Source organism: Excalfactoria chinensis, chromosome 1, assembly GCF_039878825.1.
Source record: "Excalfactoria chinensis isolate bCotChi1 chromosome 1, bCotChi1.hap2, whole genome shotgun sequence".
Taxonomy (NCBI): domain Eukaryota; kingdom Metazoa; phylum Chordata; class Aves; order Galliformes; family Phasianidae; genus Excalfactoria; species Excalfactoria chinensis.
In genome coordinates, this window is record NC_092825.1 from 95,842,790 (window position 1) to 95,866,793 (window position 24,004).

Here is a 24,004-nt window from a genome sequence, read left to right on the forward strand (position 1 = left end):
CATTACTGATATTGAGGAAAGTACTAGGTTTATTAAAGTATTGAGTTCTTGATGATGGGAAATATATGCCACTGATAACAAAGTAAGAGGGATTTCCAAAAATGTAGTACAGAAAAACATCCAGTACCTTAGACCTGATAATCTTATTATGTATTTTCACTGTGGGATTTTGGAAAGTTAGTAATTTGAGGAACAAATTGCAAGAAGTTGGATAGTGTATGCTTGTAAACAAAGTGCATATCTGATTCTGTTCAGTAGTTTCCTGTTATGGCTGTTTGGACACGTGCACTGAATCAGGTAGTCTGCCATGTCCAATCTTTTTTACAGCTCCGAACATATACCAGAACTAGATCTTTGAAGTTGTTTATTGAATTATTTTTCTGGATGAAACAGATGATTTATTGGTTTGTCTTGAATCACTTTTCTTGGACATTATACCTAATAAGAATATCTGCATGCCTGAAATAATTTTCAGCACATGCTTCTCTGACTTAATCTTCATACACTGTTTATGAGTAACCACTCTTACTAAATGCAGTGCAGTCCTGTTGGTTTCTTTCCCATTTAGGAAAAGGAAAAACTTAAGCATAACTGATGCTGATTCCCTAATATTCTAAAGTGCCATTCTGAAGTGAGAATTGCTTATAGAATCCTACTCTAATAGAGAATTTTGTTTAATTTCATACCTATATGGCACAGTGTGTCTTCATTCTAAGCATCTTATTAATTCAGATTACCTCATCTCTCCAAAATAATGCTCCATGTTTCATCATTAAAGCTTATAACAGGACTTACAAACTTCATTGTTTGCCTGTGGCAACTAATAGGAAAAGATGCTTCTGTATATTTTGGCAGTGTATTTTATTTTTAGTAGAGTTGTAAGGTTTAAGTGTAATAAATTACTATTTGTGGCTTAGTTTTTATTAAATGTGTGAACAATTTTTTATTTTTTTTTTTAATGAAGTGTATTCAATCTCAAAATTCAGTATTTAGCCACTTAAAAATCAAGTATATTTTTTAAATTGGTGGTATTCAATGGGGAAAATGCTTAAAAAGAATGTTTAATTTATGAACAGCCCTGAACTGATTTGATGTCATGCACAAATGAATCCTGAGTAACATATTTCTATGGTTTTAACTCTCTCATGTATCAGTTTGTTTTGTTTTTTTTTCTTATTATACAATATGTACATTGCATTTAAATATCCTACATCACTGTATGACATAGGATATTTATGTTTCTCAGTTATTTTAAAAGACTGAAGACATTAGATTTTAAGACAACAAATAGTCAGTTACGTTTTCAGTAGTTTGAAGTGTTTCTTTTTCAGTGCAATGCCTTATGTTAAACATAGTATGTGCTTCTGTTTGAAATACCAACTTTGTAACCACATAAGCCTGCTATAGTACAGTTAATGATGAGGAATGTACAAGAAGAAAAAGGAAAATCTCTCTATTAAACAATTATCTCCTTCCACTTCAGCATTCTTATTTTATAAGAAATATTACATTATCTTCTATACATACTTAAATAATGATTTCCAGACTTTTCTTCATATGAGACATCATTCCAGTTATCTATTACTGACTCGTGAATTTAAAATGATTTGTCTGAATCAAACCATTAATGTTTCCTTTTCTCTTCTCTACACTGGATCTATTAACTACTGGGGAAATTATTGAAAAGCCTTTTTTTTTTTTTTTTTTTTTTTTTTTTTTTTTTTTTTTTTTTTTTTTCCCCTGAGGCTTTTAAGTGGGAAAATGAAAAGCTCATTTTGTTTAGCAGTACTTTACATCTGGGAGTTGCTGATTTTGGTATATCTTTATTTGAAGGACTTCTAGCCCTGTTTGTGATTTTGGATGTTGAAACTGCTCTTAGTATGTGTAGTCACATGTAAATCACAACCCAAAATTCTTTTTAAATTATTCTTTTAAAATCTAAACAGATGCTGCAAGCATCCAATAAAGATATACCTTGGAAAGACAGAGCAGTTTAAAATGAAAGAAGTCCCTGTTCTCCTAAATGTATGTATGGCAAACGTAAAGTCCTTTTTCACCTGTAGCACTTAAATATGATACAAATTGTCCAAATGTATACTTAAACTCACAGGAAGCACCAAACCATATGATTTTACCTGGGGAGGAAAGTTATTTGGGTTTCCTGCAGTGCATTGTTACATTGTCCATGTTCATGCCATTGTTCATGGACAGAATGAACTTAGCATTAGAAATTATGCATTGTGGCGGATAAAGCTTATCTAAAATCTGTTGCATGGTAACCATGTTTTGTGTCTCATGCACACTGTGATGAGATTTCTGATCCATATGTTTGTCATGTTGAGTACAAAAACTGTCTGCCAGGCACAGATCAGTTTATGAAGCTTTCCATCAAGTGACTTCCATTGCTAAATTGCTTTCTAGAGGAAAAACCAGGAGCTGGACTTTTGATATTCCAGCATTCCATTCTTAAGCATAAAAAAGGCATATGCAAAGTTTTTTTTGTTTATTTGTTTTTGGTTTTTGTTGTTGTTGTTATTGTTGTTGGTTTTTGTTTGTTTGTTTGTTTTTGTTTTGTTTTTGTTTTTTGTGTTTGTTTTTTTTTTTTTTGGAGAGGCCCTGTGTTTTGAAATGTCACATCCAGAAGTCTCTTTAGTAGTCCATTCTTTACATGATGTTTAGATGCTTAGATGCTGAAGTATGTTTTTTAAAGGTCTATGAGAATCAAAGAGCAGTGGAATTTCTTGCTATAATATTTGAAAAAAAAGGATGAGCTCCTGTGTCTTATAAATAAAGCCATAGGAAAACATATTTTATTTACTCAAAGAATGTTGATTATGATGATCAATGTAACAGACTTCATTATGCTTAGAACCAATGATAGTTCCCTTGTAAAAGTCTGTAAGTATACATGGGCCAGCAGCATAAAAACACCAAAAAGTTAGTTTTGCAGAAAGGCAAACACAAAAGGAATCTGAAAACGTGCTCTACAGAAAGAAGAAAGTAGTTTTACACCATTCCCAGAGCTAAATTTTACAGTTCAGTTAAATATGCTCTGTTCTGGCCTTTGTTAGACTTTTAGAGATTTTCTAGACTAATGTTAAACTAATTTTGAAGACTAAAGCAGAGCTTCCTGGGATACAACAGGAAGCACTTAAGATTTCTTTATTAAAATAGATATATACATAAATATTTCAAGTATTAAAAAGAGATGCTGTGACACCCATTGTAATTGATAATTATCCTCAAGAATTGTGTTAGTTTCCCTCTCTTTTAGTAATACAAAGAATACTTAATACTCTTAGTAGGATTAAAATGAAAAAGATACTTCAAAATATTCAATAGACAAAAATACAGTTTTACTCAAGGCAGGCAGAAGAGCAGGGAAAGAACCGCTCCCTCCCTTTCATGTCATGAAGGCCATCAGGGTCTCCAGGAAACTGTGTAGAGTGGAGAAGCCTTGTAATGTAGGCACTGTGATCCCAAAATTATAATTAGTTCACAAACCAGACTTTTCTCTGTATTTGATTCTCTGTTTAGCTACATGTTTGACATAGCCATTTACAGCCAGATTTGCAAAGAAGATGCACCGTCTTTTTATTTTCTGTAACTTTTAAATTTTATCAATCAACTGGTACAAAGATCATCTTAAACAGAAAGAGTATGTACAGTGTTTTACCTCAGGTTGGTAGGATACATTGTAATATTTTAGATATTCTTTTTGCTTTCGTTTTTTGTTTGTTTGCTTTGTTGTTTGTTTTTTGTTTTTTTACTTCTAGGTTTATTCACATTGCTAAGCATCTTTCCATAGAAGGATTTCTTAAAGTGTATGTTAATTACAACCGGAAATTAATGAAGCTCTTAGATATCTATGAACATTCATTGTGTATGTAATTTCTCCATGGCAAAAGTGGACGCTATAAACTCAATCACCAAACAGCTTATATAACTTTCATAGTCCAATCACATTTGTCACACAAGGGTCTTGCTGAAGTGTTTCTCATCCTTGGGAAGAAATAATCTTAGTCATTTCTGAAATGCATCTTTCAGGAGACTGATGTTGCCTAATATTAAAAATAATTGATAGGTCTTCTCTTCCTGAGAATTTTCATCTGAAACAATTTCAGCAGAGGAGAAGCATATGAAAATTAGGTCTCTAGAAACTCAAGATTGTATACCGCTGTTGTCATGGTTTGTAATAAATTAAGAATTCAATTAAACTTTCTAAAACGTTAATGCTTCAATAGGTTTATACAGCTTGTATTACTGAAACAGTTAACATATTTGTGTATGACTTCTTTTTTTTTACAGATGCTCCAACATTTCTGTCGAATCAAACTATGTATTTCTCTTGGGAAGGCAATCCCATCAATATAACATGTGAAGTGCTAGCAAACCCATCTGCTTCAGTTCAGTGGAGAAGAGGAAAATTAGTTCTACCAGTAAAAAATACAACACATCTGAAGACATACAGTGCAGGAAGAAAGCTGATTCTAGAGGTAAGGCTTAAAATGGAAATCAGAGCAGTGAAAATAATTAATTAATTTGTTCTTCAGTGTGGCATCATTGCAAGTATTGCAATGCGTAAAGATAAGTTTTACGAGCTAATAAGTTAAGTTCTTTGAAACAAAACAAAAAAGTGGTGAACTGATTTATCTACACATTTCTTGTGAACAGTTAGGAAATAAACCTTATTTTCATATATTTAGGTTTCCTCCAGCATTGAATGTAATTTGCATTTATGGCAAGTAAATAAAAGCACAAGTATAAAATTAAACCATCAGGGGCAAATTTAAAAATTAAGTGACTGAATGGAAGGTGCTTGTCATATAAAAAACTGTATATGTGGCTTCAGTCACAACTAAGGAGGAAGGTGAAGTGATGGTCTACAGTTGATTCGGCAGTCACAGTGGCACTGGACAACAAAGAACTATGTTCCTTTCTTTTACATCAAATGTGCACTTAAGAAAATAAAACCCGAGAAAAGCAGAAGACAAAGAATGGACTTCAGTTTTCCTTCTACTGTATTGTCTTGAATAAACAATGGACTGCTGAACAGTAATGTATAGCAAGCCATGGTCCTTAAATATTTCATAGGTGTCTGTAACCACTGTCTCCATTTATAGTCTCACCTGTTACTGAGGCTAGATATTCTCTCCTCACTGAATGTGAGAAGTGTTGAGAAAATTAGGTTTCTCAATTGCCATAGGGAAATAATTCAGAAGCTATAGGGTTAATTCTTTATGGGAGAACATACCCAGGCAAGAGGTGTATGGTGGACTGAAATAAAGTCTTCTTTCTCAAGTCCAACCAATGAACTTCTTGAAATTTACTTTAGCATTTTGTTGCTGCTTTCAGAAAAAGCATTACTTGTAATAGAGAGGCCTAATTTTCCATGAGAAGTGATTGCTCCATGGGAAATTGGGGCAGACAGGAAAGACAGAATGTGCATCATTATGTAATACAATGTCAGAAGAGCATAACAACACAAATTTTAAAATAAATAACTAATTGACATGTATATATATATGTTGATAACTCTATTCATTTATCTGATGAGAAACTGTCTATGGTAGCAAATTGTATTCTGCTTTCTGTAGTTCTTACAGAAATTAACTACAAATTTTCAGATCTACATTGTGTTGTGGGAAGAAGAAAGCAACAAAATATTCTCTCATTCTCATAACTGATTATTTGTTTTGCCTGAGATGACATAAGTAGCTGAGCTTACTCAGGTTAGCTGAGTCTTGTTAACCATGTATGGTACATACTTATCACATCTAAGTACATCATATTAACATTAATCTCTCCTAAAGAATTTTTTAAAGTATTCTGGAAGCAGTCTGTCATTTATTTTGATTTGATTAATAGTGTCATCACTGTAACCTTAATAAGTCTGGAGAAAAATAAAATGACATTAAATTACATAGTTTAAACATGAACTTTTGGCTATCTGATTCAAAAATTAAATTGTATAGAGGAAAGGCAGTTAGTAACTTCAGATTTCTGATGAAATAATCTCTACAATTCCCTTAAAGAAGATTTGGACTGACTCTGAAATCTGTTCATGTGAACAGATTGGCAGTTAATCCACCCTTGGGTGCTATTTTGGCATATTGATACAGATTAATATCACCTAGCAGAAATATTAAAGAACCTCTAGTTAACTATAAATAAGTCAAGTTTACGAAGTTTTTATGATGAAGTTTCTCTTCCATTTTTCTTGTTTTACTCCTCCCTGTCAACTTATGGGTATGGACCCTTCCTTTTGCTCACAGTTTTGCAAATTAAAAAAGCACTTAAAATATCTTCCTTCAGGAAGCAAACTCTGGTAATTTTAACTTAAAATTTGCATACAGGTTATGAAAATGAGGATACTGGCTACAAGAACACAGGCTTTACTGTCTATTATATTGTTGTAGATTTCTAAGTTTTTTCGTAGAATTTCATAGAATTTTAAGTTTTCTGTTCTTCATAAGCCCTGAATAGAGGTGGAAGATTTAGAAAGACATAGTCTTATCCTTGTTTGAAGTTGATTTTTGGAGTTCTTAACTTAAAGGAGATCTTTCAAGAAGCTTTACTTAACAACACAAAATATGCTTTACAACCTATAGTGTTTTGAGTGCTTTCCATCCTTCTATCACCTGAACAGTTGGACAGGCTGGGATTCCAATAAGACCCTAATTTGCTGTGATATCTTTTGCCTTTTCTGTCTCACATCCATATTAACCTGAGTTTATAGTTGAGGCACATACTTAGATCTTCTTTTTTTCTCACTGAATGGCTATTATATTGTGAATCTTGTAAACTATAAAAAGTGAAATATGTTGCTTGCACTATTTCTATCAATCAGCACATTTCAGACCTATCATTGCTTAGTTCAACTACATGCAAATATTATCTATCTTTGTGAACAAATGTGCAGCTTATTAGATGTTGATTTGCCTTGTTCAGAAGTGAAACTGTAAAACTGAATAATGTCTCCAATTCTTATTATTTAGTTTTCACATTTCAATTTGAAAAGAGTGACTTTAACATGAAAAATGATTAATTTAGATCTGTATTTTAAGGAATATACTTGATGGGCTGAAGTAAGAATAAATCTGAATGTTAGTTAAATAGAATATGTTTGCATTTTTGATCTTTTAAAAGAAATTTACTTGATTAAGAAGTGATATTTACAAATTGTATTCATTTTAAAGATTGCTCCTACATCTGACAGTGATTTTGGACAGTATAACTGTACAGCTACAAACAGAATAGGAACAAGGTATCAGGAGTACACACTCGGTCAAGCTGGTAAGTTAAAACTGTTTCTAAGTTTATTTAAACATTTTTTCCATTCTCATAAAAATATAGTTCAGACTTTTCTTAGTTTACTTTATTCCAATAGAACGCTTGCAGTTAATTTGAATCCTCTAAAACTAGAGTAGCAGTACAGTGTAAGATGAGCCAGATCCCCTCAGAATATGCATTTTCTCTAGATTGAATTTTAAGCCCCTCTGAAAATTGGAAAAAAAAAAAAAAATTTAAAAAAAAAAATCTAGTAAAAGCAAGAACAGATTAGGAAAGATTTTTCCCTTTTTCTTGCCTGTATTTTCTTGAGAAATCAAGGATGTCAGAAAACTTCAGCAAAGACTTACTGTCATTTGCAGTGCTCATTATTTAAAAGCAGAATTTGACCTAGAGTTCAAGATTGGGTTAATTTAAGCTCAGAAAGTCCTAGTTAATGTGAATTATCTGTGTTTAGGGAGATTGTATAACAAGTAAAGCATATTTCATTTCTATCACAATCTCAGTATTATTATGTCAGATGCATGGGAAAGACAATAAATGAACTTCACAGAAGTCCTTTAACTTGTTTTTTTTGAAATCAGTTCCTGTTCAAGATATGATAATGTTGACCCATAAGTGACAAAAAATACAGCATCAAATATAACAGTTTACTTCTCTGAATTTTTGATGCTGGCACTTTGGGTCTGGTTAATGGATGTTGCTCCTTGTTTCTCCATATATTTCGCTTTTTATGCAGGCAAGATAAAATCAAAGAAGTAGAACTTTATTTTCCCTGGAAAACAACATAAGAAAAAAGATATTCTGTGCCAAAGCAGTGCTTTCTGATCTTTTTCTTTTTTTCTTTCTTTCTTTCTTTTTTTTTTTTTTTTTTTTTTAATGAATTGTACCTTGCTGCTGGCTAAAGCCCATTTATTTATTTATTTTCATAAAATATGGACATCTCAAATGTAGATTGCAGTCCTAAAATTTGCCATACACGTTTTCTTCTGTAGTAGCATCAACTGAGGTGTTTCTACTAGTAAAAGAACCGTAATAGTTTCAATAAGCATGTGAGTGAAACTGTTAAGCAACTTGGTGGATGTTTTTTTCTTTTTTTTGCTTTGTGTGCATGTATTTTATTTTTATTCACTATTTATGTATTTATTTGCTAGCTGTGGCCCAGTTTCCTAATCCATTCCTTATTTTCAAGAACCCTCAGCAATTTGATTAAATAAATCTGTTGTAGCTGTCACCAACGAAAGGCATCAAGACACTACTCCCCATCTCTTTCCCTGCTGTGGTCCTGATACTACTTACATTCAGCGTTTAGACATAATTACTTTCTCTGAGTTACAGAACTGTAAGCTGCAGAACTATATGTAGTAGGAACATTTTGACAGGAGATAAGGAGACAAGAACTAACTGGAAGATAATTCTCTGACCTCACAACCTACTTCCACGACTTACTTCCACAACATCACTTCTTTTCCCCATTTTAACTGTTAAACTCTCAGATGGAAAATTATTTTCTTCTGTAGAGCTATCAAAGAAATAGCTTGAAAAAAAAAAATAAATAAAAATCTTTGATGAAAAAGATTTGGTCAGTCATTAAATGTGTTGGATAAACCATAATAGACTTGAAATAGTATTTGCATGGCTGTGGAGATAAAGGCATACTCATAATTGTATTTGTATTATTTATCATCTGCACTACTATCCTTGGAACTAAGCCAATTTTACTTATTTAGGTCAATGGATCACAAAACTTAATTGCACTAACCTGCTTTATGCACTGAATACAAAATGTACTAAATGCAACTTTACACTTAGAGTCTTTTTTTATTTTATTTTATTGTTTAATTAATACTTTAACATCATACATGATTTTTCTGCTGTATATTTTCTACTAGAGCTTAGATAGAGCTTACAGCAGAATATAAAAAACTAATCACCGTCCGTAGCTAAACTCTTAAAATATTCATTGGTTAGTTTGGTTTTAAGGAGAAAAAGAACAGCAAGCACCCACTGTTCTGTCCCTCCACATGTAGACTAAAACATATACAGTCTTGAAGATTATTCTTTACTTGTGCTAATCATTGAGACAGAGCCCTACAATTGTAAATCAATATCATGGCATTGCTCCAAATAATTTCAACTGATGGGACACACATCTCAAATGCTCAAGCAGATAAGGACCAGAGGGCTGTTTACTTTGCATCATGAAATTCATTCTCAATATAGAATTACCAAATTGGATTCAGTTCATCATGCTGCTAATGAACTTCTTTGGGAAAAAAGCTGCAATTGTACATAGTCTGAAAGAGACAGTAGGTATTTCATTCTATCCCAACAGAGTTGTGATTGCTTGTTGACTACTTTAGCTAGGAATGTTTCTCCTTTTCTGTTTTCTTCTAGTGATCCTTTTCTTAAAATAAGATGCTGATACAGTTCAACTCTGAAAATCACATGAATGTTACCAACACATATGTGGGTAGCTTGGATTATGGATTATTTTGCATATCTGAAATGGTAGTGTGTATAAATTTCACAATGAGTTTTAAACATATTGCATTATGCTAATTATGCCAAATATTTACTAAAATTTCACTGGAGCTTCATTTATTCTAAATTGAACCGTATATTCATATAGCATAAATCATACTTGAATCTGCATCAGGGAACATAAAGGCTCTTTAAGGATGTCTGTTTCCCAATGCCATATTTAGGATATTTAATCATATGCAGCCATAAATGCTGGGAAAAGAGATTTCCTTAACATGTTGAAATTCTAACAGAGTGGGTATATAAATAAAGTTTGTTTGATTCACACCATTGACCAAAAAATTGTTTTGATCCAAACTGAAATAACAGTGAATTGACTCATAAAAAGAGCATACAAAAAATAACATGAAACTAATCTCAGTGAAATTAAATATTCGCTGAACCTTATAAAAAGTAATTTGTTTCCATTTTCAATTCTTTTAACAACAGAAAAGGAAATAATTTTTTTTTTTAGGAACTATTCAAAACAGTATGGGTATCCATAGCAGCTTCTAGCTTGTAATTAGAAGTTAAGGCCATTCATCTTCTTTATTGGATAGCCACATTCGCCTTCCCATATGGTTGATATCTGTATCTCTCATACAGTACTGTGTTGCTTCATTTTGCTCTACTGGACTGCTTAAGTCACATACTAATGCTGGATTTTTGCTACTTCTGTCAGAACAGAAGAGGAGTTTGTACACGGGATGGTTTCTAAGTTACTAGTGCTAGTGGGAATAAAACTTTGTGTTCTCAGCTATAGGGGGATCTGGTGGAGTCACAGTCTAGTATTAATCCTTGTCCTTTGAATTTGAGATCAGTGCTTATCTCATTCTCCTATGTGATCACAGAAAAAAAATATGTGGGTGTTTTTTGGTTTTTTTTGGTTTTTTTTTGTTTTTTTTTGTGAACATGCTTTCTTTTTCTTAAAAAAACAAACAAACTTGTGATCAATTTGAGTTTAAATTGTGGATGTCTTGATTATCTAAGCAAAACAACCCATTAGAAAAAAACCCAGTTAACTGTTTTCCTAGATGCACAGAATACTGTTACATTCTGCTATGCCCTGTGTGACTGTGAATTTTGAATTCGTTTATGCGCAATAATACAGCTTCCATAAGATGGTTGGACTTTTCCTGAACCATCATGTATCTGGGTGATAGGAAAGTTTCCTAGAATACAGAAATGTCTGGGGGTTTGAATCCCTCAAGTTGAGATTTGTGTTCTGCCCAAATCTTAAATTTCATGGAGGTATTTAGTTGTGTCCATGTAAATAAAACTATGCTGTTTTTAACCGAACGAGCATCAAGCATTGGAAGTTTCAGGAGTCCTATTTTCAGAAACTTTAATTGTAGGAATGGGCAGAGGTATGATTCAGGCACTCAGCTCTGTAAGTGTTACAGAATTTTTCTTGGATAATATAGATGCCTGACTTAAAATGATTGATAAATCCACCCCTATAGAGTGTCTTTGCCAAGTGTCCATTTCATGAGAATTCATGGATGAATATATTATAAGGCCCATTCTTTAGTATGTTATAAACAATTTTAGCTCTTTTTCATTTAGGTACTGGTATTGGCTGAATTTCAGATTGATTCTTTTTATTCCCAACTGCCTGACAGTCCTTGAATAAAGACATTTACGTTTTATGCAAATGGTTGAATACCCAGTGACCTGATGATCAGCTTTGGTTCAAGCCCTTGCTTGTCTTTAGAACGTAACTTAGATACCAGGGAGACAAAGAAAATTCCACATCTGTAATTAGATATGCAAGTAATAGTGAAATGTATCAGAACAGAATACTCAAGTGTTTCAAATTCTTGATCCTCTGTCTACAAAACTGAAATCCATCCTATCCTATTTGCAATACTTTTTTTGGTAATTGTAATGCTTTAAAACCTAGAACAACTTTAAAAGTTACTTTTTTTGTCTTCTCTGTAGTAGTTTGGATAAACATTAAGAGTGAAATAATGTTTACATTTTTGAAGATGCACTGACAATAAGGTTGATTTCCACCTTTATTTCATGCCTAGTGTTTCAACACTACAGACTACTACTTTATTTTTCTAGTTCATTTCTATTTTAAGAGCTGTGCGCTTGCTTTTGACCAGAGAAAACGTGTTTCTTGCAAGCTATTATGACAATTTTTAAAACTGAAAAGAGAAACCTTCCATTAGTATTTCTTGCTAGTAGCTTGGAATCCAATCTATCAAATATGAGAAAAACTTATGTTTTCAGCTGTATTTCAGTTTCAGAAAAATGGCCAAGTGATCTCTGCAGTTTCTTGTAATAATCTCATTTAGAAAAATTCAGACTCTGGATGATCCGTTTAGCTGCCATTGTCCCAATCATTAGATTTTCAGTGTTTTATTCTCCTTCACATAATCATTTATCAAACAAACTATTGGCCATGACAAAGTTAACTGTTAAAAAGATTGTATTATAAAAGGCACACACAAATGGAAAATGTTTTTACATATCCTTACCATACAAGAAAATAAATGTATCTGTCTTGCAGCTTTGTTTTAAAAAGCTTAATTTGTTTACCTGAAGTGAACGTCATTTCAACACATTCAATATTTTTTCTCCCTTCAACATGCTAAGCAGACTTCTTGGGGTTGATTATCAACTGTTAGTTTAGGTCTGTCTAGTTGTGACTGATCATTAAATGGATGTTTGTATTTTTCTAGATGTGCCATCAAATCCTTATGGAGTACGGGTCTTAGAGCTGTCACAAACCACTGCCAAGGTTTCATTCATTAAGCCAGATTCACATGGAGGTGTGCCCATTCATCACTACCAAGTTGATGTAAAAGAGGTAGCCTCAGAAACCTGGAAGATTGTTCGCTCCCATGGAGTTCAAAGTAAGTTTATGAAAAATAAATGGAAGTATTTTAACTGATAAAATATCAAGGGAAGAGAATTAAAATGTGTGTTAATTGATTCTCGGTTTCTCCATTATGCTTAGCTGTATCTCCACTTAATATGGGGTAGTCAGACCTTTTTGCACCAATTAGAAATCTTGCTCTGATTAATTATCAATTTTTAGTTTTACATAAGTTAGATGAACAAATTCACAATTATTCCCCATTTTTTCACTGTGCTTTCAAATAGAGACAAGTAATATTTTTGAAGCTGTAGATTTCAAAGACTGTAGATGTCACAGAGGAGTTAGTTTGAGAATGTGTATTACAGACACAATTAAATTAAAATGTTAAGTAAGCTATTTTGTGATATTTTAATTAATGATTTTGAGCTACTTGGTAACCTTTGTACGTGACCGTCAGTATTCATTATATCTGTTTCAAAAGTGTATCTAAAAAGTACTATTCAGTAAGTGATGCATAAATGCATTTGCTTGATGTTACATTTGTTGACTGCTATACTGGTGGGAATGCTAAAAATTGGTCCAGTTAACTGCTGGGTCTGTGCCTTTTTTGCATATCTCTAAAAGTAGAAAACAGTGTAAGCATACAGGAGTTCTTTAAGTACATGCACAGGCAAGGTATTTCAACAGAGTAATGTTAACAAGGTCTTAACAGATCAGAAATGCCTTCCATCCTCAATTTACACTTTGGCATTTTCAGCTGATAGCACAAGTCAAAGCAGTCCCAACAATCTTCTGATTCATACAGCAGGAGGTGAATTGTTTTTGAGCTATCACCGCACTGAGGGGACAACAAATGTGTCAAATGATCTAATGTGTCATCACATCACATCCGCCACACACAAAATCTCTGCACTAAGTACAGTATGATCCAATCAAAAAAGTAGAATTGTTTCAAAGGAACATACATGTAATTTTTTCAAAACATGACTTTTTATCTTTTCTTCACTGTATTTGTTAACTATGAGTATTAAGGTAGCAATGTAAATAATGGTAGCATTCATTTTAGCTCATTATATTGTTTTTTCAGTACTAGAAGACCAAAAGGACAGTACGTTTCCTCTAATGACAAGGCATACACATTAATAGATATCACTGTGCCTCTTTTAAGATTATGTTTCAAGATGTATTCAACACTTTTTTCTCTTAGCTGTTTTTTTCAATGACTTGACAATAAATTTCTGTGGTGACAACTACAGTGTACCACAAACTAAGATTTGTGGTGACCTGTCTGTGTAGTAGGCTGCAGTGTTCTGAAACGAAGGCTAGCCAGTGCTAGAGTGCTTAATTCAATTGCAAAATCGGAATGACAATAAATAAGTCTTCAGTGTTAACTTTGTACAACAGTGTACTGACATTAGTCCTCATTCTCTTCTATTATTAATGTTAATGTGAGATTTGTAAAAACATTAATTGCTTATGTAGAAAAGGTGTATAACTTGACAGACTTCTGCAGCTACCGGAGTTGCCTGGTGTTGTTTTCTTCAAAAGTTCACAGCTTTTTGTAATACTCTGTCATCATTACGTATTTCTGAGATGTTACCTACAGCATATTTCGGTGTTTGCTGTGTCATATAACCTGATCTGCTTGGAATTACTCTAGTAATTACTAGTCTAGTAATTACTCTAGTCTGATTGCATTGTGCTGGAACTTATTTTACAAATGGGAAGCGGTGTGCCAGTTATAAATACCTCCAGTAGTTATGAACACAGTACCTATGTGAAGTAGATTGTGGGCTTTTACAAACTATGCTTCCATTCCCCCTGCAATTAAAGACAGCTTAATTGAGAAAAAGACAGTGTTAGTCCCTACACGCTGCTACATTTTCTCTTTTATCTTACTTCAAATCTGTGCTTTAATTTTAATTCCATTGCCTTCTAACTAACACTGAGAGTTTTTGTGGGGGAAAAACCAACCAAACAACAACAAAAAACAAACAAACAAACAAAAAAACAAAAACAAAACAAAAAAAAACCCACAAAATAAATCACACTGCTTTTAAACATTTTTAATGTTTCAATACCCATAATAGCACGTGTGAGTAGAGACTCACACATGTGAGGACAGAAAACTAGTAATTATAGAAGTGACCTGAAGAATCATCTCTGTCTACAAATATTTATATTGAGTAACAGGAATAGGTATTGAGAATGTGAACTTTACTGACAGGATTGTCGACAATGTTAAAAATTCATCATAGATCCATAATTAATATTGCCTGTTTTGAGAAATCTCTGTTCGTATTCTCCTGCACAGAAAGATTGCGGTTGTATTGTCTATATTTCCCTGAATTTATTTCTGAACTACTTCAGAGATCAAAAGCTACTGCAGAATTTCAAACAGTGGCTAAGCAGGAGACATCTTTTTTTCTAAATACTGTTGATTCTACACTACAAAGTAGCATACAGAGTAGTACAAATAAATCAAAAGAGATCAAAAAAACATTTATCATAAGTTGTTGACGATATTTAATGAGTTAAAAATTGAGTCTGTTTCTAATGTGCTATGCGGCCACAGCAAAAAGCTAAGATAAGTTGCCAAAACAAAGACTGAGTAGCCCAGAGGAGAAAAAAATCTTCCAAGATGGAGATGTCAAAAACCAATATTAGAATCCTTTTTTATGAGAGTGCTGTTAACTAGAACTGGAACCTTTCTGAAAAATTCACATTTTCCTTTTTCCTGAGCATTCAGAGAATTTCAGGAAGTTTTCTAAAACATCTGCTTAAACTTTGCTTTATTATTATTATTTTTTTATCCTACCTACATTTTCCTAGTAGTAAACACTGAGATATCCTCTCCTGAACCTGTATTTTCAGTTCATGAAAGAATTTTTATTGAAGGATTTGTTGAAGTGAAGACTTGAAATTTTTTTTACACTTTCTTAAAACATTGAAAATAATTTTAATTCTTTTGATTGATAAAAAATATTACATGGTTTGGAGACAGTTTCTTATTGTACTTAAGTAGGTAAGAATCACGTTCCTACCATACCTTAATATCTGGCTCAGTGAGACTTGAGGGAGAGAGATAGCCAACACACAGTCAGTGTTCCATATTACAATTTGTAGTTGATTCATTGTAATTTCCATACTTGGTCAATATTCTTTAACGGAATCACTGTTTTCTTCTGTTCAAATTTTTAAAACAGATTTATGGTTAAGATTCAGGTATAAATGCTTTTACACAGGGACAGTTAACTGCTCTTACAGCTCAAGACATGATGCAAACCTAATGCATGAGTCATGACTTTTTTCCAGCAGCCAATGATAAACCGTGCTGTAGTTTTACAGGGAATCTTTTTACCAGACTGATTTAAATCAAGAGTGGTAAAACAGCACTGCAGCCCCTTCTTTGCCACAGTGTATTCAGTGGGTGAATTCCAAGGCTCTTTTGACAGAGAAAGGCAGAAGTTCCTTCATCATTTAGAAAGTAGCACCCAAAAGACTGTTACTCTTCCAATTGAAGACTGTCAAGACTAAACTAGGTCTTCTGATCCCTCTGTACTGTGACTAGAAGCAGCCGTGTAATTGTCTTTGTACATCCAGAAAGAACAACCATAACCTGCTAAAATGGATGATGGATGTATTTTAAATGAAACAAACATATATCTTGACAATGTTGTTGCAGAAATTAGTTTTTAATTAAAGTGTTGCCAAATGATTCATAGATGTTTGAAAAAGTTGTTGAAAGGAATTGCTACTAATGCAATCAAGTCATTAATTTTCTCACAATTATTACCCAAAAACCATGTATAAAGCCTTCTAGAAGTCGGAATATAACAGTTTTTATTTATAAGATAAAAACTAACTGAATTGTTAGTCATTCTTATGAATTCAATCAGGAAAATCATGTAATATGAAATGAGTTCTGCGCCAATCTGTTCAGACAGCTTGCAGTTCTTCATCTGGGATTCATGCTGTCTGTTTCTTCAAAGACTCCCTCAGAACATAACTTTTTCTTTTCAAACTGTACTAGTTTCAGATATTTTCAGATCAAATTAAGGAGAGAATTCCAGGGTCCAGGAGCTGTATCTACTTCCCTATTCCCTCTCCTTTGTCTTTTATAATGAAGAAGATTTCATTTGAAAGGCTGCGCTGATTACAGCTATTGAATGCAAGCTCGGAAAGTGAAGCAATCATTCTGATACACCAACATCAGGCTATTTAAGGATTTAAAAGTCATAATCAACACTATCATAGTTCACCAAGAGATCAGTGAGAAAATGGTAGCCAGATTTTTCTACACTTGTTGAATGCTCTGTGGAATATGAAAACTCTTTTGTTACAAGTGACCTTCAGCCTTATGGCCACAGGGCATGGTAGGGCTTCCTGTTGACCAGTGCTCTTGGGAGCCTAGCAGGGCTTGCAACTAGGTCCAATCCGACAACCCCAGCCTGCAGTAGTGCAGCTGGAGGCACCTCTTAGAACTAGGCACCTCCCTGAGACCAGGATTCCGTGATTCTATGATTCTGTGATTCTATGATTCAGCTGAGGCCAAGGCTGGGATATGAGCCTGCAGGTAGCCGAGGCTGGGAAGCGGCATGGCCAAACGGGACAGGGCTGTGGGAAGCTGGAAGGTGGCCCTGCTGAAGCTGCTCTGGGGCTGGGGTCCACCAGGCTTACTGGGGCCCTAGGCCTGGGAGGGTGGGAGAGGCCAAGGGCAGGGGGTGGAAATTCTAGATCTTGTGTTTTGCTTTTTAATTTGCTGAACCAAGAAAGCATGCATGTAGGTAAATTTTACTTCAATCTTTATAATGATAAAAAACATTCAGAACATTTAGAGTAGGGTAATAAAATTTTCCCTGTTTCTTTTTAGTTTTTATGTGCTATTTCCAAGCATATCACCTATGAAAGCGTGATCTGTGTGTGTGTGTGTGTGTGTGTGTGTGCGCAGCTCAGGGTTTTGGGTAAAACAACTGAAATTTGTTTTCTGTCTTTAAGCAACACTTTCTGTAGTCATCAAACAATCAGATATTTCAGAAGACACGAAAAGCTTAGGATGTATGATTTTCTGCTGAAATTTCAGAAAGACAAATACAAAAGAAATATTTAGCGTTGAGATACAGCAATTATGGTATCTTGTTCTTGTCCTTGGGGAGGAAATCTAATATATAGGTTGATTATCATTCTCATGCATTACATCTTAGATTGTAGGTTTTGCACTACCTGCTCCTTTTATAACAAAGCGTGAAAGTGCACCCAGTTGATTACTGAACCCTTACTGATAGTGTAACAGTGTTTCACCATTAAGCTTGGAAGGCTTTCAAATGGACTCTTGAGAGATATGAAGCCTATATAAATTTATTTTATTAATGTGTTTAATTATTAAGTAAAATAATATCAGGATAATTTGTAGATTGAAGAAATTGCAAATATTTTGGTTGTTGAAGTCAGTAGTCAAAATTATTTGAAAACATTAGAATTTTCAAGACAGTAATATCTATTGCAAGCTGCTAAAGCAGAAGGGAAAATAAGTTCATTAGCCTGTTGCAGTGGGAGAATTTATTTTTAGGAAGTATTTGAGACATTGAGTTCTTTGGCATAACTATCAGATTTGGCTTCCTGTGACATTAATTGTAATTATGTTCAGTTCTTTCTATTTCTGAGGAGTGTTTCTGCATCTGTTGAATATCATGTATAGACTCCAGAAATAGTGAAGTACCTGAATTCTCAGGATTTTCTGTACATTTTAAATGATGCCATAAGTCATACAGAAAGCAATTGTGAATTGTGAATTAAGAATCTGGTTCTGTATTTAGCTGACTTGCGTGCAAGAAGTTTAAGACTAGTAAAAAAATTGAATGGAAAATAAATAATAATCCCAAAATTTGCTGTAATATTATGCCAAGCTTGCATCACATCAAATTATACATGATTATGGAGAATCTTAAAATGTCCTATTGACCATCAAATTGATTGAAATTACTGGTTTAATTTAAGAAATGTCTATTGTCAATAGGCTATAATTTATAATACTGTAAGAAAACATAGAGGATCATTCCATATATCAGATACTATGATACGATTGTTGCCCCTAAGCACATAGGATTTCTTTTCAAAATAAACTGAATATTTGTCTTGATTGAAGTTTAGCTTTCACAATATTGTCTTTTCACAAAAAAAGACAGGGATCTCTTGGAAAGAGTCCAGCGGAGGGCCACGAAGATGGTGAAGGGCCTGGAGCATCTCCCCTATGAGGAGAGACTTAGGGAACTGGGTCTGTTTAGCCTTGAGAAAAGAAGGCTGAGAGGGGACTTGATCCAGGTTTATAAATACCTGAAGTGTGGGAGCCATAGTGGCGAGACTGGTCTGTTTTCAGTAGTGCGTGGGGACAGGACTAGGGGAAATAGGCTGAAACTTCAGCATAGGAAGTTCCGCACGAATGTGCGCAAGAACTTCTTTACAGTGAGGGTGACGGAGCACTGGAACAGGCTGCCCAGGGAGGTGGTGGAGTCTCCTTCTCTGGAGATATTCAAGACCCGCCTGGACGCCTACCTGTGCAATGTGTTGTAGGGAGCCTGCTTTGGCAGGGGGGTTGGACTCGATGATCTCTAGAGGTCCCTTCCAACCCCTACAATTCTGTGATTCTGTGATTCTGTGTAATATTAACAAGCTTTGAAAATTAGCAGAAATTGGAAGTGTGTGTATATATATGTGTGTATATATGTATACTAATGAGCTAAAATGGGGCAGGATGAAATTACAAATAACACATATAGAAAAACCTTAATTTTAATAAATGGAAATCTTAGGGATAAGGTAGCATGATACAATTTGCTATGTGTCATACAACTGGAAAAAGTTAAAGAATAGATGCAATTTACGAGCAATGTAGATTATATTTAAATGAAAGTGTTAAAAAACAAACCTTCTATCCAAATTCGTTTACACATATGCCTGCATATGTGTTCAGTTATTCATGTCTCTCATTCAATCTCTGTACTATTCTTGGTCTCACCACCTTAATCTCAAGTTTAAAAGTCTCTCGTGGGTAGAAAGGTTGATTAGAAATAAACGTCTTATAGAAAAATGCATGGACAGATTAGGGAAACTGCAAAATGAAAACTGCAAAGGGAAAGCTATGTTTAAGTATTCCAGCTTTTTATTCAAGGGAGTGAAATGTGCTTTTCGCATTCAAAAGCTAGTAAGTTCTCATGAGAATTGAAGAAAACCCAGACAATTTACTTCCTATCACACGTTTATAACTAAAAGCAACATGAGTATATACACCGCCAATATCTGAGGTACTGCTGTAGTTTATAATTCTGTGCGTGCAATTTCATTTAGTCAAATAGTCAACGCTCATTGTGAAGCATGATTTATGTTGAATGTATTAAAAAAGGAACATTTGAAAATTTATGAAAACAAATGCAGTATGCTTTCATTGGAAGATGTGTATAGTGAATATATATGAGTTAAGTGGAGACTCAGTTATTCCAAATATTTTTCAACTGATTTTCTTCTGTTTTTTTCCTGCATTGCTGATAAATCTTGCCTAGCCCTTATTTAGACCTTTTCATGCTTTCTGTGATGGTACACTCTCAAGTAGATTTGCAGTGAACATGCTGATCCAATGTAAAGGTCTTGCTGATCTAGCTCCTAAGTGCAAATCTTGTTAAGGAAAGTGTTGTGCAATGCAATATTGGAAATGAATAGCTGATAAGTGGGACACATGGTGCAGCTGCAAATTTTGCCTTTCAAATCAGTATTGTATTCATTTGCATCCAGTTTACATTGCCAGTGTGTTTGCAAAAAGGTACGGTAAATTTTTGGAATATTTATGCATATAAACTTAATCTGCATTTTGTAATATAAGCTGGATAAGTGTTATTGGAGGGCAGAATATTCTTAAGGAATTGTCAAGGTCTTCAGATGACAGAGTAACTTTGAATGGAGTTTTCCTTCTATCACACATAAGAGCTGGCAACAGATAGCATTGCCTGTCTGTGTTACGTTTCATGGTATCATTAAATGAAACTGCTTTTTGTCACTTTTCTTCTCCCTGCTCTTTTCATTCTCTTTTGGCAAGCTGTAAGCGTAGCATGAAGGAGTAGGATGGAAATGAGGGAAGGGAAGAAAGTCTATGAATTAAAATTATCTTTGCATGTGAGAAGCATGCTTGAATTGTTGAAATCATATTCATAACAGTCTTGAGGTTGCTTTCTTGCAGTGGTGAATATTATTATAAAACACCTATTTGAGATCACATTTTTCTTCTTTTTCTTTTCACCCTAATCCAGAGTTGATTCTAGCCTTGATGTAAAACACAGAATACATACTGGCATTTAAAAGCTTAGGTGAAGTCTAGCAACTTTAGAGTCTCATAATCAATGGGATTCCCTTTTGTCCTTAGAGAAACTTATTTTCTGGGTTGTCTCACAGTCAACACTGCTTTTATCCTTGATGGGCATTCACAATGAGGAAAAAAAAAAAAAATGGGATAAATGAAATGATTTAAATTATTTTAACAAAAGTCTTAATTGCTCTTTTTCAATGAGATTACTAGTGTTTTGCTGCACTAATGCAGTATAGTATATTAACTCAATAAAGCACTACTTACTTTAAAGGACTTAACTCTGTTGTCTCTGTGTGTTTATATTGTCAAACCTGCATCAATGTCCTGGAAATTTTTATTATTGAACAATTTTAAAATTAATACCTACAGAAAGTAGATTTGATTTATAGAAAGATTTAACTTCATCAGATGTTATATTTAGCAGTAATTGTGAATTTTATGTATTTTCTCTAATTAAAATAGCAGCAATTACAGTCAGAAATATTGGATAATGAACATTCATGCCTGTATACTGACAACATTAGTCACATGCTAGAAAATATTTTGAACAATACTTTCTTTTTGCACGAGTAGGGGAATATCTAGTGTAAGTCCAAATCCCCATTTTATTCTACTGTTTTATTGTCATATGAAACATTTTAATTGCATGTGACCATCTATTTCTTCAATCTGTGGACTTGAAAATTCTTCTATTAAGAAGTGAAGGATAGTTTTGTATCAGAAGAGAAAACTGGACTCAAAGGACTAAAGTGTTATTCCTCTTAGTTTTATAGAATCTTGTCCTGCCTCTTGCCTGAAGCAGTTTTGGATCAGGTCAGGCACTGCTTTGTCTAACTTGCTTTAGTCTCTGAGAGGAAGATTTCTCATCCTCTTGGTGAAACCTGCTCGGTGCTTCATTATTCTCCCATTGATTAAGTTTTTCAAATATCCAGTTTGAATGTGTGTGAAGAGTCTCACACTGCTGTTCGTGTTTCTATTTTGAATGGACTGTGTGCCACTCCTTGGCCTCTTTACCAGACCAAATAGCCTCAGCGTCTACCTGTCATTCTTGTGTCCTAGGCTGCCCTTGGTTGCTATCTGCTGGATCCTCTCCAGTTTCTTATTGTTCCTAGACACCAAGTGTTGCCCCAAAGTCCTTTAGTTATCTTAAATCCAGCTGAGGTTTCTGTTGAGTATCATATTAGTGCCTGCATGGATGAACATAAAAATGGTATCTGACATGGAAGTGTATATAAAGAAAAGATATGGAATTGAATTTCTCTACTGAGGAACTGGATTAACCCAGTGACATTCACTGACACTTTCTGGAGACCAAACAGTAGATGTGAGTAATGTGAGTTAGTGGATGGTGTGTTTTCAGCAGTGGCAACAGTGACTGGATCACCTCCACTGGTGCAGATTTCAATGAGCACACAAAGGTATGTGGGCTTTTATTCATTGCTGGTGAAAATGCATAGCTAATGGTGGTGACTATGCTGAAAAATGGTATTCTGTAGATGAGAACTTAGTTTCTCAAAAATGTTTCTTGTGCTCTTCCTATCTTTTGTCATTTTGTCATAGAATCTAAATTCTATTTTACTAGTGAGAAGAGACAAAATCTACCAGAGAATGATCCTAGTTGCACTGAACTATTGATGGAACAAAATCCTGTGAGCAGTGGTGATGCGAGTGGCAGACTTTGTGCATAAAACATTCCCTATAACACAATATAACACAATAATTTAAATATATATACATATATTATAATAATAAGGGATATTTTAGAAATGGGAGTGCCAGTGTCTTTCATAGGCTTATAGCTTAAAAAAATTTCATTCAGTTAGTAGCTTCCCTTCTTTTGTCTAACATTGGCTTATGTAAATACATCATTTGATAAGCAATTCATGGAAGCATGTTACTATTTTGAATCAGGTTATGTGAGCAGTTTATTGGTATAATGATCTATCTATCTCTGTAATTGGTTTTGTTCCAGGAATGCTTAACTTTTTTTTTTTTTTTTTCTTCCTAAACTGTGTGCTACACGGTAACTTAGATTAAATATGAAAGTGATCTATGTTAGATACAAAAGTAAGTTGCTATTTAAATAAACTAGAAAATGAACTTGGAATTATAAAGTCTTCTAAACATAACCTGTTCATTGCTACCTCATAAGTGATGTAAAATAACAAAATCCTTCTGAATTCATTTTGATCCAAGGTATTGGAAGCCATGTTGTCAGATCACTAATATGCTGTTTATTAGGGGCTTTGTAATCACTTCATTTTCATTAATATTTAATTAATATTATTTTCATAATGTAGGATTGTACATTTTGTAACTATAATTTCCCCACTAGATTGTTTCGACTTCTTATTTTTATTTCAATTAAAATAATTATCAAAGTAATCTCTGCGTGACTGTAGAGCTGTTGTTACTCCTGGTTTAATTTGCATACCTGACACCTCAGAATTCTACCTAATAAAAATAAATAATACATGAGAGCAGGAGCCTAGCAGTCATTTTGCTTTTGGGACTGTTCATAAACTGTTTTTTTAAATGCAGTTTTTGTATCAACTGCTATGAACTATTTTATAATGAAATTAGTAATGATATTGAACACTGTATTAATTATATTAATTATATATGATCTACAATACTACATATTTTTATTCACAGTTGATTACTTATATTCAGAATGAACTGAGCCGCTACAACCCGTATTGCAAAATAATACAATAATTATATGTTACATGGTGAGAGAGATGGAAAATTATGACAAAGCCATTCTCTCTGATTTTTAAAATGATTGTATTATTTTCTGAGTATACATATGAGGATATAACTTAAGACTTGATCTTGTCTCCATATATATTTATGGAAATCATTCAATAATTTCAGTAGCAGTAGGATTGGCTACCATTGTTATTTTCATATAAGGTACAACTCACAGTATTTTTATTATCGATGTACATTTCTTTGTCTTAATTGTGTTCTGACATTTATGGACAGATGTTGCATCAGTATTTATA

General features: G+C 33.6%; 1 protein-coding gene across 1 annotated transcript in view; it reads left to right on the top strand.

The window, feature by feature from the left end:
* NCAM2 (neural cell adhesion molecule 2) overlaps nucleotides 1–24,004 on the top strand; it is a 237,785-nt gene that overhangs the window by 167,548 nt on the left and 46,233 nt on the right. The window contains 3 exon segments of the mRNA XM_072327161.1: nucleotides 4,309–4,496; nucleotides 7,200–7,296; nucleotides 12,504–12,677. Coding sequence (XP_072183262.1) covers nucleotides 4,309–4,496; nucleotides 7,200–7,296; nucleotides 12,504–12,677 — 459 coding nt within the window.